The sequence below is a fragment of the Lissotriton vulgaris genome, chromosome 2_1 (genome assembly GCF_964263255.1).
Source record: "Lissotriton vulgaris chromosome 2_1, aLisVul1.2, whole genome shotgun sequence".
NCBI classification, from domain to species: Eukaryota; Metazoa; Chordata; class Amphibia; order Caudata; family Salamandridae; genus Lissotriton; species Lissotriton vulgaris.
The window spans coordinates 333,154,468-333,173,390 of record NC_141687.1 but is presented as its reverse complement, the minus strand read 5'-3'; the positions used below and the strand labels follow the sequence as shown (position 1 = coordinate 333,173,390).

Sequence of the window (18,923 nt, the reverse complement as noted above, 5' to 3'; positions counted from 1 at the left end):
GCGGGACGGGAACTGACTCTTCGAGTATCCCTTTCCTGGTCCCTATCTGACGTAATTTCGAAAACAGTGGCATGTTGGAACTAACTTAACGAAAACACAATATACACAAAAAAATTGACTGAAAACAACCATTCGCACTACAACACTAAAACATTAAAAACAGATACATCCTAACTAGTACATGGGGAAAAACATGAACTTGAAAACTGTTAACTTTATGTACTGTAATACAGTACAACCATACCGGTCTCATAAAGAGACGCGTCTTTACCGTGCCCACTGAAAGGGACACGTCTTTACCGTGCCTGTGTACCCAGACACGTCTTTACCGGGCTCAAATAAATGAACCCGTCTCTATGCGTTCCCAATAACGGTACTCACTGGGAAGCAGAACTTGAAGGCCTCGGAAACTCGATACTGCGTGACTGCGGTGCTGTTACTGCTACTGCGCATGCGCCTCGGAACAGGTGGGCCTCGGGATACCTCGGACCTTGCTCTCTCACGGCTTGGGCTCTGGTTGGGATGGTCCGCAATCCTCACCGCCTCGTGTGGATGCCTGGTCGCAGTCTCCGTCTCCTCTGTGGGCCTGAGGGAGTAGGCAGGAAGTCCCGCTGTCGTGTACACTTGAAGTCCGTCACGGCTGTAGAAGGGGGCAGGGGCTGGACCTACATCACTGGGGCGTGGGGAAGGGGACTTGTCCCTATTCGGGCGCCAGATTATGTGGTAAATAAAATTATTACCCTGTCGGAATTTCTATACATTAACAAGGATCATGCATATAATGAGAGGCAGAGTCCGTGGTGTTCGATTCAAAAGGGCTTTAATTCAGTAACTCGAGTTAAGGGAGAATCGGGTTCCATCACCACTAAGGATCAGGAAGGATCGTCATCTGAACTTTATTCACAGAGTACATTATTTATACTTTAAACATACATTAACTTGCATAGAGAAGGCGGAGCAACCGAAAAGAGAGAGATAAGAGCACATGGGTGTGAAAAGGGCGTGTAAGAAGGCATACACGTGGGTGTTCACTTGAGGAGTCATAGGTGTGTCATAGGTGGGTGGATACATGGAGGGGGTCTGCATGGTCAGCAGGAACCTTTACCCTACTTGCGTGCGCAACTTGGTCATGACGTGGAATTGACGTGTAACTGGGGGAAGCTGGGGGGAGCTGACTTTCGTACTAGTAGAGAAGCCTTGGATGTCAGGACGACCTGCTCTTCTGGTATTATCTGATATCTTGAGTTTGGAGGATGTATTATCTGAGTTAAAGGTCGCTCGAGCAAAGGCTGCTCATCACTAAATGTTAGTGTGTGCATATATTTCTTTGTGCATTGCGTGGGGCCATGGGCCTTCTATGGATGCGAGTTCTGTAAATCACTTGAATGGAGACAGGAAGGCTAGGCCCTATCTTCTGCAGGCGGATTATGTTTACCTTCTTCATTAAGCAGGAATGTATTTCTGTGGAGCAGAGCAGATAACTGTAAGCAAAATACTGTCTTGGCAGGCCGGGCTGGGCACCTCTCGGCTGAGCAGGAAGTATGTGAGAGGTCAGGGATACATAACTAAACTGCAGCTTTCAGTGTGTCAGGAGGCATGGAGCCTGAATTCGGGTCCTGGCTCGGCTGAGCCACAAAACGGGTTCATCTCGACTTTTAAACGTGCACCATGCAAATACATTGGCAACATAGGCCTCAGTGCAGAATTAGCGTTTCTTTCATGGGGGGCTTGGTAACTGACATTCTAACATTGGACGGAAATGCAGAGGCATTATTATTACAGGCATGAGAGGGGAAGTGCAGGGTGACATGGACATACATGGGGTACATATAGGGGACACATTGGCCATATAAAATTTCTATTTCCTCAGAGTGAGTAGTAGAGAGTAGTAGAGTGAGTAGTAGAGAGTAGTAGAGTGAGTAGTAGAGTGAGTAGTAGAGTGAGTAGTAGAGTGAGTAGTAGAGTGAGTTGTAGAGAGTGAGTAGTAGAGAGTGAGTAGTAGAGAGTGAGTAGTAGAGAGTAGTGAGTAGTAGAGAGTGATTAGTAGAGAGTGATTAGTAGAGAGTGATCAGTAGAGAGTAGTAGAGAGTGATTAGCAGAGAGTAGTAGAGTAGAGTGAGTAGTAGAGAGTAGAGTGAGTAGTAGAGTACTAGAGTGAGTACTAGAGAGTGAGTAGTAGAGAGTAGTGGAGTGAGTAGTAGAGAGTAGTAAAGTGAGTACTAGAGAGTAGTAGAGTGAGTACTAGAGAGTAGTAGAGTGAGTACTAGAGAGTAGTAGAGTGAGTAGTAGAGAGTAGTAGAGTGAGTAGTAGAGAGTAGTAGAGAGTGAGTAGTAGAGTGAGTAGTAGAGAGTGAGTTGTAGAGAGTGAGTTGTAGAGGGAGTAGTAGAGAGTGAGTAGTAGAGAGTAGTGAGTAGGAGAGTGATTAGTAGAGAGTGATTAGTAGAGAGTAGTAGAGTGATTAGCAGAGAGTAGTAGAGTAGAGTGAGTAGTAGAGAGTAGAGTGAGTAGTAGAGTACTAGAGTGAGTACTAGAGAGTGAGTAGTAGAGAGTAGGAGAGTAGTAGAGAGTAGTAGAGTGAGTACTAGAGAGTAGTAGAGTGAGTAGTAGAGAGTAGTAGAGTGAGTAGCAGAGAGTGAGTAGCAGAGAGTAGTAGAGAGTGAGTAGTAGAGATTGAGTAGTAGAGATTGAGTAGTAGAGAGTGAGTAGTAGAGAGTGAGTAGTAGAGAGTGAGTAGTAGAGAGTGAGTAGTAGAGTGAGTAGTAGAGAGTGATTAGTAGAGAGTAGTAGAGAGTGATTAGTAGAGAGTAGTAGAGAGTGATTAGCAGAGAGTAGTAGAGTAGAGTGAGTAGTAGAGAGTAGAGTAAGTAGTAGAGTACTAGAATGAGTAGTAGAGAGTAGTAAACTGAGTAGTAGAGAGTAGTAGAGAGTAGAAAAGAATGAGTAGTAGAAAGTGAGTAGTAGAGAGTGATTAGTAGAGAGTAGTAGAGTGATTAGCAGAGAGTAGTAGAGTAGAGTGAGTAGTAGAGAGTAGAGTGAGTAGTAGAGTACTAGAGTGTACTAGAGAGTGAGTAGTAGAGAGTAGGAGAGTAGTAGAGAGTAATAGAGTGAGTACTAGAGAGTAGTAGAGTGAGTACTAGAGAGTAGTAGAGTGAGTAGTAGAGAGTAGTAGAGTGAGTAGCAGAGAGTGAGTAGCAGAGAGTAGTAGAGAGTGAGTAGTAGAGAGTGAGTAGTGGAGAGTGAGTAGTAGAGAGTGAGTAGTAGAGAGTGAGTAGTAGAGAGTGAGTAGTAGAGTGAGTAGTAGAGAGTGATTAGTAGAGAGTAGTAGAGAGTGATTAGTAGAGAGTAGTAGAGAGTGATTAGCAGAGAGTAGTAGAGTAGAGTGAGTAGTAGAGAGTAGAGTGAGTAGTAGAGTACTAGAGTGAGTACTAGAGAGTGAGTAGTAGAGAGTAGGAGAGTAGTAGAGTGAGTACTAGAGAGTAGTAGAGTGAGTAGTAGAGAGTAGTAGAGTGAGTAGCAGAGAGTGAGTAGCAGAGAGTAGTAGAGAGTGAGTAGTAGAGCGTGAGTAGTAGAGAGTGAGTAGTAGAGAGTGAGTAGTAGAGAGTGAGTAGTAGAGAGTGAGTAGTAGAGAGTGAGTAGTAGAGAGTGATTAGTAGAGAGTGATTAGTAGAGAGTAGTAGAGAGTGATTAGCAGAGAGTAGTAGAGTAGAGTAGAGTGAGTAGTAGAGAGTAGAGTAAGTAGTAGAGTACTAGAATGAGTAGTAGAGAGTAGTAAACTGAGTAGTAGAGAGTAGAAAAGAATGAGTAGTAGAAAGTGAGTAGTAGAGAGTGATTAGTAGAGAGTAGTAGAGTGATTAGCAGAGAGTAGCAGAGTAGAGTGAGTAGTAGAGAGTAGAGTGAGTAGTAGAGTACTAGAGTGAGTACTAGAGAGTGAGTAGTAGAGAGTAGGAGAGTAGTAGAGAGTAGTAGAGTGAGTACTAGAGAGTAGTAGAGTGAGTAGTAGAGTAGTAGAGTGAGTAGCAGAGAGTGAGTAGCAGAGAGTAGTAGAGAGTGAGTAGTAGAGAGTGAGTACTAGAGAGTAGTAGAGTGAGTAGTAGAGAGTAGTAGAGTGAGTACTAGAGAGTAGTAGAGTGAGTACTAGAGAGTAGTAGAGTGAGTAGTAGAGAGTAGTAGAGTGAGTAGCAGAGAGTGAGTAGCAGAGAGTAGTAGAGAGTGAGTAGTAGAGAGTGAGTAGTAGAGAGTGAGTAGTAGAGTGAGTAGTAGAGAGTGATTAGTAGAGAGTAGTAGAGAGTGATTAGTAGAGAGTAGTAGAGAGTGATTAGCAGAGAGTAGTAGAGTAGAGTGAGTAGTAGAGAGTAGAGTAAGTAGTAGAGCACTAGAATGAGTAGTAGAGAGTAGTAAACTGAGTAGTAGAGAGTAGAAAAGAATGAGTAGTAGAAAGTGAGTAGTAGAGAGTGATTAGTAGAGAGTAGTAGAGTGATTAGCAGAGAGTAGCAGAGTAGAGTGAGTAGTAGAGAGTAGAGTGAGTAGTAGAGTACTAGAGTGAGTACTAGAGAGTGAGTAGTAGAGAGTAGGAGAGTAGTAGAGAGTAATAGAGTGAGTACTAGAGAGTAGTAGAGTGAGTAGTAGAGAGTAGTAGAGTGAGTAGCAGAGAGTGAGTAGCAGAGAGTGAGTAGCAGAGAGTAGTAGAGAGTGAGTAGTAGAGAGTGAGTACTAGAGAGTAGTAGAGTGAGTAGTAGAGAGTAGTAGAGTGAGTAGCAGAGAGTAGTAGAGAGTGAGTAGTAGAGAGTGAGTAGTAGAGAGTGAGTAGTAGAGAGTGAGTAGTAGAGAGTGAGTAGTAGAGAGTGAGTAGTAGAGAGTGAGTAGTAGAGAGTGAGTAGTAGAGTGTGATTAGTAGAGAGTAGTAGAGAGTGATTAGTAGAGAGTAGTAGAGAGTGATTAGCAGAGAGTAGTAGAGTAGAGTGAGTAGTAGAGAGTAGAGTAAGTAGTAGAGTACTAGAATGAGTAGTAGAGAGTAGTAAACTGAGTAGTAGAGAGTAGTAGAGAGTAGAAAAGAATGAGTAGTAGAAAGTGAGTAGTAGAGAGTGATTAGTAGAGAGTAGTAGAGTGATTAGCAGAGAGTAGTAGAGTAGAGTGAGTAGTAGAGAGTAGAGTGAGTAGTAGAGTACTAGAGTGAGTACTAGAGAGTGAGTAGTAGAGAGTAGGAGAGTAGTAGAGAGTAGTAGAGTGAGTACTAGAGAGTAGTAGAGTGAGTAGTAGAGAGTAGGAGAGTGAGTAGCAGAGAGTGAGTAGCAGAGAGTAGTAGAGAGTAGTAGAGTGAGTAGTAGAGAGTAGGAGAGTGAGTAGCAGAGAGTGAGTAGCAGAGAGTAGTAGAGAGTAGTAGAGTGAGTAGTAGAGAGTAGGAGAGTGAGTAGCAGAGAGTGAGTAGCAGGGAGTGAGTAGTAGAGAGTGAGTAGTAGAGAGTGAGTAGTAGAGAGTGAGTAGTAGAGAGTGAGTAGTAGAGAGTGAGTAGTAGAGAGTGATTAGTAGAGAGTAGTAGAGAGTGATTAGTAGAGAGTAGTAGAGAGTGATTAGCAGAGAGTAGTAGAGTAGAGTGAGTAGTAGAGAGTAGAGTAAGTAGTAGAGTACTAGAATGAGTAGTAGAGAGTAGTAAACTGAGTAGTAGAGAGTAGTAGAGAGTAGAAAAGAATGAGTAGTAGAAAGTGAGTAGTAGAGAGTGATTAGTAGAGAGTAGTAGAGAGTGATCAGTAGAGAGTAGAGTGAGTAGTAGAAAGTAGTAGAGAGTAGTAGAGAGTACAAGAGAGTGAGTAATAGAGATTGAGTAGTAGACTGAGTAGTAGACTGAGTAGAAGACTGAGTAGTTGAGTGAGTAGAAGACTGAGTAGTAAAGAGTGATTAGTAGAGAGTAGTAGAGAGAGAGAGCAGTAGAGAGTAGTAGAGTGATCAGTAGAGAGTAGAGTGAGTAGTAGAAAGTAGTAGAGAGTAGACTGAGTAGTAGAGTACTAGAGAGTGAGTAGTAGAGTGAGTAGTAGAGTGAGTAGTAGAGTGAGTAGTAGAGTGAGTAGTAGAGAGTGAGTAGTAGAGAGTGATTAGTAGAGAGTGAGTAGTAGAGAGTAGTGAGTAGTAGAGAGTAGTGAGTAGTAGAGAGTGAGTATTAGAGAGTGAGTAGTATTGAGTGGTAGAGAATGAGTAGAGTAGAAAGTAGTAGAGAGTGAGTTGCAGAGAGTGAGTAGGTCAGAGTGAGTAGTACAGAGTGAATAGTAGAGTGGTAGAGAGTAGTAGAGACTGAGTCGTAGAGAGTAGTAGAGTGAGTAGAGAGTGAGTAGTAGAGAGTGAGTAGTAGACAGTGTCTCACACACACAGTGTCTCACACACAGTCTCACACACACACACACAGCCTCTCACACACAGTGTCTCTCACACAGCGTCTCACACAGTGTCTAACAGTGTCTCACACACAGTGTCTCTCACACAGTGTCTCTCACACACACAGTGTCTCACACACAGTCTCACACTCAGTCTCTCACACTCACAGCCTCTCACACTCATATCCTCTCTCACACACAGCCTCTCTCACACACAGCCTCTCTCACATACAGTCTCTCACACACACAGTCTCTCACACACAGTGTCTCACGCAGTGTCTATCTCACACACAGTGTCTCTCACACGCAGTTTCACTCGCACAGTCTCACACGCACAGTCTCTCACACACAGCCACACAGTCTCTCATACACAGTCTCTCAAACACAGTCTCTCAAACACAGTCTCTCACACACAGTCTCTCACACACAGTCTCTCACACACAGTCTCTCACACACAGTCTCTCACACACAGTCTCTCACACACAGTCTCACACACACAGTCACAAAGTCTCACACACACAGTCACACCTACACAGTCTCACACACACACAAACAGGCCAACGCTTCGGTGTACGCAGCATCTCTTCTATACATTCACATACAGGAAGTGCACCGACACACAATATCAGCAGATCGCCGACTGCAGTCGGGCACACGGTTCTATAAGCGCTTGGGGACATCCAATGGTGGGGCCCAGCTCTATAAATCCACATAAGTGTGTTGAATGGGGGTTTCCTCTTCTTGCTTCCAGAACAGCGCTTTGCTCTGCGGTTCCTTGGCACTTGCTATTTTTCTGGGACGAGAAAGTCTGCCCTCATGTATGTGTACCTACGCATAGATGCCAGGGACTCCTTAAAATAAATATCTTGCTTATGGCAAAAGACAGTATATTGGTTTTTGCTCCGGGGTAGGGGAGGAACAACAGAAAGGGGCTTGTTTTCTAAATAATGCAGACAGAGGCCTCTGTGATGGATGGATTCTAAACAATAGACACCCCAGGGAATGGGCTGTTTGTATTGTGCACTGGTGAAGAGGGAGTGGGCAGAGGGCGAGGAAGGAGGTGTATGTGCGCTGGGGGAGGAGAGTGACCGGGGACCATGCAATGTCCATTGAACCTCTCAAACACAAGCTGAAGCGTGTCCAGATCAGAAAACACAAAGAATCCAAACCCCCCAGCAAATACGACCCACCCAAAGGGTAATAGGAGCCCCAAGCCTGCCAACGACAAAAGGCTCGAAATCGCCCGACGTCAAGAGGTCTTTGAGGACCTCAAAGTGAGAGGTGCCCGAGTTCTACCCGCAACGAGGGGCCTCTCCTCAATGCAGAGATAATCGAGGCATTCCAACACAAGGCCTTGCAGCTCCCCCGCGAGTTGTACTAGGCGTTCCACACAGAGCATGCACACCAAGCAAGTGAAAACCAAGCGTTACCACAGGGCCTGCAAATCAACCGATAGAACCCCGAGCTCCGCCCACAGACCTGCATCCAGCCAGTACGTTCTAAAGGCCTGCAACGTAAACAAGCACTAGCCAGCCAGCCACGGTTTATTTTTACATCTCGCTTTCACTTTAAAGTGAAAGCCAGATGCAAAAATAAACATGCGGCGGAGCTTGTCTTTATGGGGCCATGTGTTTGAAACTCATGGCCCCATAAAGATAAGAAAGCTTGTGCGATGAATGGAAAACAGACTAGCCCGTCCAAGTGGGCCGTCTGAAAAAGAGAAAAGTCTACGTCACGAAAAACGCTTTCAAAATGGCTGGCCACCATTGAGCATAAACGGTGACACCAGCCAATGGGAAAGTGGGGCGGGGCTTGAAGCACTTAAATGAAAGTCCTCCAAAATATAAAAGCTCGCCGAGCGAGCTGCGCATGTGAACAGCCACGATAGCCGAGACCTAAAAAGAATGAAAGCAATAAGTCCAGAATGAATGGAGGAAGTGCTTAGTGGGTCAATGTTGATGAACGATGCTGGTGTTGATGAGCGATACTGAAATTGTAAAAAGTTCAAGAGTGAATGATGTAAAGAGACCGAATGTTGATGCTAGATTGGATGCAGGTAATGGATCAAGAGTGTCGGATTGTGTATTTGTGGCAAGTAGTAAAGAGTAAGGGGAACAACTCTACATAGTGTAAGGCGAGCTCCCGTCAGGCTGAATGATTCCGTGTGGAAAAGAGGACTTATTGTTACTTTAGCATTGTGTCAGTGTAAAGGCTTTAAGATAATTCGGGGCCGGTATATCATTGTACTCAATCCGCTTTTTTCACCAATGCTGCTCGTTAGACTATATTTTGTTATGCACGTGTCCTTTTTTGATTGTATTGATTTTTCATTATTGGTAACAATGTCCACCTTTGATATATTTTCATGTCATGCATTTATGTTGTTATCTTTCCATTGTGGTGTTAAAAGAAAGAGAGGGGATTTGTTAGGATGTGAGTCCTGTGCAATATTAGGTGACATCAGTGGGAAGGGCTATTGATTCCACTAAGGTCACTGGATTCAAGGCCAGTGCCGTTGGCTGTTGGGTTGGCGAGGGAAGAGGCCTTCACCCCTTCTGAGGTTTAGCCCAAGAAATAAAGCTATTATCTGCGTACAGCATCTCGAGGGTTAATACATTTATTATAGTTAAGGATATGATTGGATCTCCATCACAAAATCTGATATAGTAGTCCTGTGTCCCACAGTTGCTTGGGCTTCGACTAACATATGTGTTCTTCTGTCAACACGTGCTGTTCCATGCTTCATGGCTCCCGCATCTGGATTCTTGGTTTATGATGATAGCCCCCTTGCCTGTTTGCTTTCCCTGGTGTTCCCATGGGGTCATCGCTTGTGTTTTTTCTGGGTACCAAGGACAATGTGATATAGCTAATTAAAAAGGAATACAGGCTCTGCTGCTGCGATGAATGGTGGAATCCAGCTTTGGCATCTGTGCATAGCTGGACGTTGGTTAAACACTGCTTTTCAAAATCCAGAAGTAAGATGTATTTTAGAGAATATCTACTCAACAGAGCAAACTTTGTTTCTTTATCATAACAAGAAAAAACTGAACTTGGGAATGAGTAATATCCTGTATACAGTAGCCTTCCACTGAAGACCTTGTCCCTTCGTCTTCACAAAGCAGAAAATACTTGTCAGAGATGAAAATGGTGTGTTTAAATATTTAAAGATGCCACTTCTGCCACTGGATTCGTTTTGTGAGCTGTGGTAGAGGTGTGAAGGATAAGAAACACATTTGAAAACCAACGACTTGATTTTTGGGAGAAATTGTGGTTTGAGAATTGAAAATACAGAGGTTCCGCCCTCAAAAGTGTGGGAGGGTTCCTCGAAAAACTCTCTCTATTGAAGAATATAACATGGGGTAAGATATGGCGGCCGATGTGCGACCCTCTGATTGAGTTGAACAGCTGCACACTGATCACAGAAGATGGTAGTAAGAATCTGGATGGGAAATATTTTGACCTTAGTTTTAAATATATTACTGTTGAGCATACACCTTGAAAAACGAATGGAAATTTGAACATTTAAGATGAGGAAAAAGCTCCAGATTTTTGGATTCTTTTACCAAGTGTGAGGTTATTACTTCAATTTCTAAATTGAAAACTTGGAGAATTTACGCATGAAACGGAGTACAAAAGTGGCACTGGATTGCGATTAGTGGTCTTTAATGGATTTTACTTGATTTTTGTAAAATATGTCTGAGTTTGAGTTTAGACAAAGCGATCCAAGTGTTTGATGGTTTCAGTGTGTGTGTGTGTGTGTGTAATATTTTTAACATGTAGCCTGTGTAATAAAGTTAAACATGTAATTTCTTCAACAGGCTAAATTGCATTCGTCCTGCCCCACTGAAAAATCGAATGAATAACTTAAAGTCAAAGATTTGAGTGTCTGAGGGTTTACTCAGGCTGTCATCCTTACAGGGTAGATGAAGTACGTGCCATTAAGTCAAGTAAGATTTTTTTAAAAACCTGTTAACGCCTGAAGCGATTCACTTCATAGATTGTGCTGCAACTCAACGAATTATTAATAATATTCTCCTGCGTGTCACTTAGACTGATGGAACTGATGAATAGTTTCACCAGAAGCCCTGAAAAGGGAAATGACATCACTGAGCCGTGAAATGAGGAATTGGGGTCAGCCTGTGTTCAGAATCGGGCACTTTATTCCATGAAATATTAAGATTTGAGCAAGAATTAGTGTTTGTAATGAAGGGCATTGATCCCTTACGCTCTGACTTGTGGCAAACAACCCTGGGAGGACCCATTCCCCGGGTCTGAGACTCAAGACGGAAGAGGCGCTCTGGGTTTGCGGCGAGGCCCTTACACTGTCCAGCCGTAGTGCCCTCTGAGTGTGAGGACACTACGGGCCGAAAGGGGATTCCGAAACACCCACAGTAAGCACGTGCTGCACACCTGTACGTCGAACAGTGGCACAGGTATGTACCAGAGTCCTCAAGTGAAACACAAATAAGAAGCCAGGAAATATGTTCTGAAGTCTATACCATTCCAGGAGACCGGTTTTATTAAAGGCGAAGAGAAAAGTATTCTCTAATCCCAGCGTGAAGCTTTTGCAGAGCAGATGAAACAAACTCCTAGGGAAAGGGTCAAGAAGGCTCTCTGTCTGAGGAAACGCATTTAGCATGTTCAAGAGCTTGGTACAAAGGTTCCACTTCTGTCTGTCTCCTTATGTAACCTAGTTTAAATCTACATGTATGTACATATTCACTTAAATATGCAGTTGAACTTATGTTTACAAATTAAAACTGAAAAAAAGCTGAAATCCCCCTGTTATTGTTCGCACCGCAATCTAGGTCTCGCTCAACAGCCATGCAAGCCATAACTTGCAAACCAATTGCAATGCTTCTAACTTCACCTACAATGTGACAACAGGTCACATGAAAGATGTCACAGGAGACATGACGTGTGTGGCGTTACTATTCACATTGCCAATGAGACGACTATGGAGCAGTGGCGGGTGTTATTTTTTGCAGGGAAGGGGTCATGCGTACTAACATGCACATACATATACTCACTCACACCCATGCATTCCCAAATGCACAACGTCGCAACCATTCACAACGAATATACGATGTTACATCGGTGTTTACACCGCGATACCTTTACAACGCAAGCATTACAACCAAAGTCGTTACAACGACTTGCGCTGGAAAGCGTTGGACTTATGAATAGTATGATTTACTATTCTAACTCCAGTCTACGTGCAGTAGGGAAGGTGTTGGAATAGTAAATCATACTTTTCCTTGGGTAAGACTTACTTTGTAATACCCGTGTTGTAAAGGTATTGCAGTGTAAACACCGAAAAGTAACCGATGTTTCCCATTCACAACACTCACTCACAACAAATTCATACAATTATACATGCACACACGCATCAAACATTCAAAAACATAAAACGTACCTGCCCTGCACCTCCCGGAGAGGAAAGTCTTGGAGATCCCAGGAGGGTTGGGACCTCTGCCTTCTCTCATTGGCTTAGTTTTGGTCAACCAGTGAAGGGAAGCAGCAGTTCCTCACTCGTCACAAAGTGGGATGGGGTCAGTGAGATGAGCTGACGCCACCCCATTCTGTGAGTAGGCGTCATTGATTGACACTTGGCGTAGGGCACTTCAGGGCTTAAAACTGAAGCACCCAGGTCCAAAGCGATCATTGACGCCACCCTTCATCACAAGGGGGAAAGCCTCGAGGCACTTTTGCCAGGCTGAGGAGGTCATGCCCCAGGGCTGTGAAATCCTCAGCCTGGCAAAGTGCAGCTCGGGCAGCCAGGAGCCTTGGCATTTAGCACATATCTATCTCCTGGCTGCCTGACCTGAGCAAGAAGAGTGTAGGTCAGGCTGAACTTTGCTGAGCCTGACAAATACTCTTATCTGCAAAAAAGGTGAGGGGGAGTGACCGCTTCACCTATATGGGTGGGCCATGGCTGCAGTTGGATTTATTTGGGTATGTGTTGTTAAAGAAAATTTGCTGTTAAGCCCAGAGTGGACACACCTGGACACATGCTGTACAGAATTAGGTAGAAAAGTAATAGGGTAGTTGCCCACCACTATGTAAACTATGAAACAAACTAGCACACTCATTGGATGATGTCATCAGTGAGGTCATTTGATATGCCATCAGTGATGTAATAAATAATGTCATAGAGCATGTTATGCTAACTATTGCTGGCGAATGCCTGTGCTTTTGTTTATTTCATAACGTTAATGTCGCCACTGACATATTCACCTACTATAATGTTACTTTAACCTTTTTTTTCAGTGAATTTCTAGTTTGTTTAACATAAAGTATTATTGTATTACTGTACTTACAGCAAACCACCTGCCGCAGGGGTGGCTTCAGGGCCGGGCCTGTGGCCAGGCCTTGCAACGGACTGGAGTGGGGTAGGGTGGAGTGGCTGTTGGGGTGAATTGGATAGGGGTGATTTGGAGTGGAGTACATTAGATTGCAGTGGGGAGGATTGGATTAAGGTGGAATGGATTGGTGTTGGGTGAACTGGATTGGGGTGGATTGGATTGATCTGGATTGGATTGGATTGGGTGGGGTGGATTGGAGAGGGTTGAGATAGGGTGGACTGGCATGGGGTAGATTGAATTGGGTTGGATTGGCGTGGGATTGGATTGGATTGGAGTGGGGTGGATTGGGGTGTGGCGGCTTGGAGTGGAGGCGGCTTGGAGTGGAGGCGGCTTGGAGTGGAGGCGGCTTGGAGTGGAGGCGGCTTGGAGTGGAGGCGGCTTGGAGTGGAGGCGGCTTGGAGTGGAGGCGGCTTGGAGTGGAGGCGGCTTGAAGTGGAGGCGGCTTGAAGTGGAGGCGGCTTGGAGTGGAGGCGGCGCGGGGCAGATTGTTTTGGGTTGGAGCGGGGCAGATTGTTTTGGGTTGGAGCGGGGCAGATTGTTTTGGGTTGGAGCGGGGCAGATTGTTTTGGGTTGGAGCGGGGCAGATTGTTTTGGGTTGGAGCGGGGCAGGTTGTTTTGGGTTGGAGCGGGGAAGGTTGTTTTGGGTTGGAGCGGGGAAGATTGTTTTGGGTTGGAGCGGGGAAGATTGTTTTGGGTTGGAGCGGGGAAGATTGTTTTTGGATTGAAGTGGGGCAAATTGGAGTGTAGAAGATTGGAGTGGTTTGAATTGGGTGAGTTGTTTGGAATTGAGTGGGGTAGATTAGATTGGTCTGGGGTGGATTGGATTGAGTGAGGCGGATTGGTGTGGAATGAGATGGGGTGGTTTGGCATGGATTTCAGTGGGCGGATTGGGGTGTACTGCACGGTTATGTTTGAAAGTATCATTTCGGAAATTACACCTTTTTCACTCCCAAGGTTGCTATGAATGTCATTTAGGAGACGCCTGGGGTCGCAGCTACGATCCCTCGCTTGCGCCTTGCTACCCCTGCTACTGTTTTTGAGACCCCTGGCCTCAGAGGTGGCAGAATCAGTGCTTGGAGCGCTGGTTGGAGCTCTACTTGCCTGGTTTCTGCAATTTTTTAATTTTATTTTACGAATAGTGAATAATATTTTTCACTATTAGTGTAATAAAAAATGAAGTACATTAGCTGGAATAGGAACCTATCTGGAAGGTAAGTAAAAAATGCTGTTAAATATATGTTGTATGCATGCTTGTGGGTGAGAGTGTGTTTATGTGCGCGAGAGTGTGTGAATGTTTTGGTATGTGTAAGCATGTGTGTGTGAGTCATTGTAAAGGACAAATGTCGTGTGATGTCACTTACGCTACCCCTGTCATTTTGGTAATTTGACATCCATGAAGGTTGCAGCCAATCTTCCTCTCAAATGCTTGACTTTCATTGTGTACTATATTAAGATATGTTTATATCCCTCCTCTCTGCCTCCTCAGAGCTGACATCCTAAGTCAAGCCTTGCTGTCCAGGGTTGTTCCCTATGACAAGGTTGCTGTATGTGTTACCAGTTTGAAGTCTGTCTCTCCTGTTTGTTGTATTTTTAAGTATTATCTGTTTGGTACTACAGAGAATGCCAGGTGACACAATGAGGCTGCTTTAGGTCTCTAGCAATTTATTTATAGCGTTCAGCAGTTTTAGGGACAATTAACTGTGTATGCCACCGTTCTCCATTTGCAAGTCTACTAGTATAGCGCCAAGAGGCGTTGACTGATGACTCCGATGCACCAGGTAGAGACTGTTCCAGTCCTGACATCTTTTTTTAACATCATGGCGCAGTCTGGCAGCCGTAGCGCCTCTTCCTATTAATGGAGATTACTAAAATAACGACAGGATTACAGCGGTTGTGAAAGCAAAGGCCAGGTCTGGGCTATTGTGATCTTGGTGACATGGAATGTGGTCATCTAACTCGGTTGGTCAAAAACATCTTAACACAAGTCCTGGCGCTTCTTGTCTTCGTGCTGCACTTTGTGACCTTTGGCAACAACCTGCGAGTTCCGCCTGCCCCTGTCCACCTGTCAAACTTACACTGTAGTTATCTGCGAGCACAAAGGAGCGCAGTGAAGAAACTCAAAGCCCTCGTGGCGCTACATTGAAAGAAATGTTAATAAATATTGTCCATAAAACGTGAGATAGTACAGCTCGGCAGGGCCCTGGCCAGCTGCAGACAGGGAGACACAGACAAAACCTCGTAAATAGTAATCTGGCAATCAATCCCTCTTGTGCCCGAGGCCAGTCGTGCCTCTGAAGCTGCCCACTGATGTGCCCCCCTCCCGCCCCCTGGTGCATCTGAAATGCGTTTTCTCTGTTGGGAGCGCAGACAGGGGAGGGGGCGCTATTCCCCAGCAGGTGCCTGGAGGGGGGAACTGTGATGCTGCCGAAGCAGACCGGGCTAATTACCAACTGCATCGGAGGGGAAACTCCTGCCCATCTGTCAGTCTCAGCCGAACCCCCACCCCGCCCGCTCAGCCCCCTCCCGCTGCTCCCCCAGTCCTATCCACCACACATCAACTTGAGAAGCCTGGCTGCGGATGGCTCTTTTTCGCATTTGTTTCCAGTTTGGCGAGGCTGGCCACACCCCGTGGGTACCAGAGTCCAGCATCACGGATAACGGAGGCCGAGCGTCCTCCGGGTGGATGCGGGGGAGGCTGTGCCTGGCCGGACAGCGCTCGCTCTCATCTTGAAGGAACACCTGCTTTCAGAGCCTCCGCCCCCTTTCCACCGCCCCAGCCGTAGGGCGGGGTGGAGGCCCCCCTGGGGTATTTGAGCAGCGGTGCACAGAAGACGGGGGCGCCTGACAACAGTGCCCCTGCCCCCCCCCCCCAACACCCCCTCCCTTTTCCGGATGGGGAAGGGCTCGGAGCTCTAAATGACTGATGCATTGTACATCTCCAGCCCTCAACATTTCCCCGTTATTTGTCGCTTTTCGAGGGACAGATATTTGTCTCCTAGTTGAGTCCCCCACATAGACAGGAGCCCCATCAAGGAAGCCCGACAGCTCCCAGTGTCCCCCCAGTCCCTCCCTGAAGCCCCCTCCCTCTGTAGTCGAAGGCATCCTTCATTGTGGGACCGCAGTCTCCGTTCCGTGCGCCGCCACTGCCCAGCCGTGCCCGGGAGCCCGCCAGCCTGTGGTGCCCCCTGCAGACCGCCCCTGCGCCGGGAGATGAGTGGGGGACCGGGGCGCTGAGGGGACCCCCGAAGAGGAGCATGGAGCCCCCCAGCCACCGAGGCCTGGCCCGTCTCTCCTGGATAGACACTCTCTACAGCAGTACGTGCCTTCTTTATGGATTTATAGCGGGCTGGTTGATTGACTGAATGAATGAATGCATGCTAAGGTATGGAGACCGAGATGAAACCGATTAGTAGATTATGTACGAGCCGGGGCTGACGAGAGTGTTTCGAGCTATGTTTGTTTATGTATCTAAAAGGTAGACAGCGCTTCTTGCCAGGTAATGTCATTAGGTGAACGTTTTTGTATCGATCTGCGCTTGCTTTCCTTTGCAAAACTTACATTATTCATTTTCCAGTGGGCTTTCTTTGGCTTGACCACAAAAATAACTTTCTGCCTTCTTTTGTACCCTGTACCACAAGGCGAAAGTGATGTAACGTAATTGGCAGATAAACCAACAACAGAAAATGTATCCAGCTAAATGAGGCGTTTAGGGAAATAAAATGTGTTGTCTGTTAAATATCAGAATTGCTCGAAGAACAACACGCTGCAGATCCAAAGAAAGCCACGTCTCTGCACACAAAATACCTGCAAAGATTCACCATTCCGCACATATCCGTTTAAAGCCACGAATGCAGCGCTGCGGAGGCTGCAGGCAGCCTGGTATCCGCAGCGCCAGGACCAACACTGCCTCCATGCATTTGTTGTGATGCTTCGGTAATTGGTGTGTCCAAATAAGCGCGCGCGCAGAGCTCGTCCTAATGAGCCCCATTGTGTCAGCAGTTCGGGTTTGTGTCTGGACATTTGGGGCGTGCTTGTTTGTGCCTTTGCACCCAGGTTGGTGTCAATCCGCCAATAAGCTTCAAAGATAGTGTCCATAAAATGATTTTAGGACGATAACATATTCCATCAAAATGCCGCTTTTGTATTCTGAATATCGCGGCAGCCTGCTGTTCCTGCGCTCTGTAGTGGAGCCCCTTCAAATATCAGTCCTTACATTTCTGGTTGTTATTTGCAGTGGTATAGAATAGCGCTTTACTATAATGCCTATGGCCTTGCAGCACTTTTGGAATCCGGGCGTTCTCCACAGTGTTGGGATTCTCTGATGCACCAATATTTTTTTTCCAGTGTACGCCACTGAAAGTAAAATACACTGTAGTATTTTTTGGAGACTTGATCATATCTGTCAGCTTTTTTTCTGCCTTCAGAGCGTTGGTGTGAAATATGCAGTGCCTCTGGTTGTTCGCCATCAGTTCAGTTGTGTAGATGTTGGTTGGTGCAGTAGTGTGATCAGTAGCTTCAGACAGACCTATATCTGGGGGGTGAGATGTCCTCTTGAGAATGGCTGGTTCACTGTACCCCCTTATGAAACAACAGCTAATATCGCCAATTCGTGTCTCCTCATTAGCTTGCACTGGCTTCAAGTTGATCATTTGTTTTATCTCTTCAAGTTTGAGACAGCTGCTTGTGCTGACTGTTTATTTGGAACATGGCTTATGTTGTAATTGATATGTGTGTGCGCTTAATTGTGACTGTAATGGCTAATTATGGAGCACACACCTCAAACTGAAAAGCCTCTGGGGTGTTCAGTAATTGGTGTTGTTATTGCGCAACTCAATCAACTTCGGATCAATGAGATTCTGCGTTTTGTCTTCTGGGATTTGAACCTTTGACATGTATGTCCTAGACATGTAAGATTTGCACCCTCAGTATACATTGAAAACAATGCAGGCCGTGCCTTAGAGGCCAGTGACGTCACTGTACTCTGGTTTAAAGTTGGTAAAGGCCATGGAGATGGTGGGTCTTGTCTCTTGTGATTTATGATTGGCATTGTGCACTGGTTATAAGTTGGTAGATGTTAGGAAGAGCATAAGTCTTGTTTCCTGTGGCATAACACATGTTGTAGCTGATGGGTATAATAGGTGATTGATGTGTCAAGGTCTGTGAGTCATATTTCAAACAGTACAAGACATTGTACAATGATCATGATTTAGCTGATGTGCGGAGATACATGAGTCATAATTCCCCAGGTACAATAAATGGCCTTGCACGCAACTTAAGATGTGCTGTCTATCTTCGCGCTTATATTATCATAGACATATTTGAGTGTTGGTGGATAAGGGAACGCAGTGACTTATATTGTGTCATGACAGTTCTATTTGCACAGTTTTATGGCCCAAGAAGTTCATTCTAATGTTGTATGTGTTTTGTATACTGCAACATTTCCCAGTCCCTGGCTTCTTCCCACTTTAGGTTTTCAGGCCAAAAGCTGTCTGCAGATGTACCCAACTAATGCTTTTAGTGGAGTTGGGGGGGGGGGGAGGATACATTGGTCAATGACACTGCCCCTTGCCTGTGTAAGTATCGCAGAAGAGGTTGGAAAGGTGATGCTTCAGAGAGAGAAGAGGAACTTGGAACCTCCCAACCAGTGGCAGCTCCTCCACTTAGCGCGGAGATACCCCTTGGGGGCTGATTCAGGTATTTTATAAATTCTAAACCAAAATAAAGCGGAGTAGTATCGTCCCACTGCTTTGCAGCAGTGCAAAAAATTAAAAATAAAAGGATAATAACACAATGTTATTATCATTTTATTTTTCAGTAGGAGCCATGTTAGGGCGAGGCGGGACTGGGCTGCCAGAGGAGGGGGAGGAGGAAATATGTGCACTTAAGTGCGCATGACGGTTTAGCCAGCCATCCTGGGCCGGCCACACAGTCATGCACACTTAGCATTTTCTCCACCTGGCTGTATTGCACAGCCTGGGTGGAGAACCAGCACAGGCTCCTACTCCCTGTCTGAGTGCTGAACTAGGCCAATCAGACCAATCAAGACGCTGCTGTGATGCTGGTGACAGCAGCGTCATGCTTGACTTAGAGGAGCCTGTGTGCTTCCTGGTTCCAGGATTCAGGAAGAGAAGAGGAGGAGAGACGAGACGACAGAGGAGAGGCTATAACCATACAGAGGTATGGGTTATATATTTT

General features: G+C 45.7%; 1 protein-coding gene across 2 annotated transcripts in view; it reads left to right on the top strand.

Annotated features, from left to right (window-relative positions):
* Nucleotides 1–18,923, top strand: part of ABR (ABR activator of RhoGEF and GTPase) — a 1,286,060-nt gene that overhangs the window by 253,720 nt on the left and 1,013,417 nt on the right. Inside the window, exon 1 of one of the 2 annotated variants that reach the window (XM_086955071.1) lies at nt 15,863–16,043. The exons of the other annotated variant lie outside the window; for it this stretch is intronic. Within the exon in view, the coding sequence (XP_086811197.1) occupies nt 15,983–16,043 (61 nt within the window). The 5' untranslated portion in view covers nt 15,863–15,982. Of the gene's footprint in view, nt 1–15,862; nt 16,044–18,923 lie in introns of those variants that run through there. 2 annotated transcript variants of the gene reach the window in all.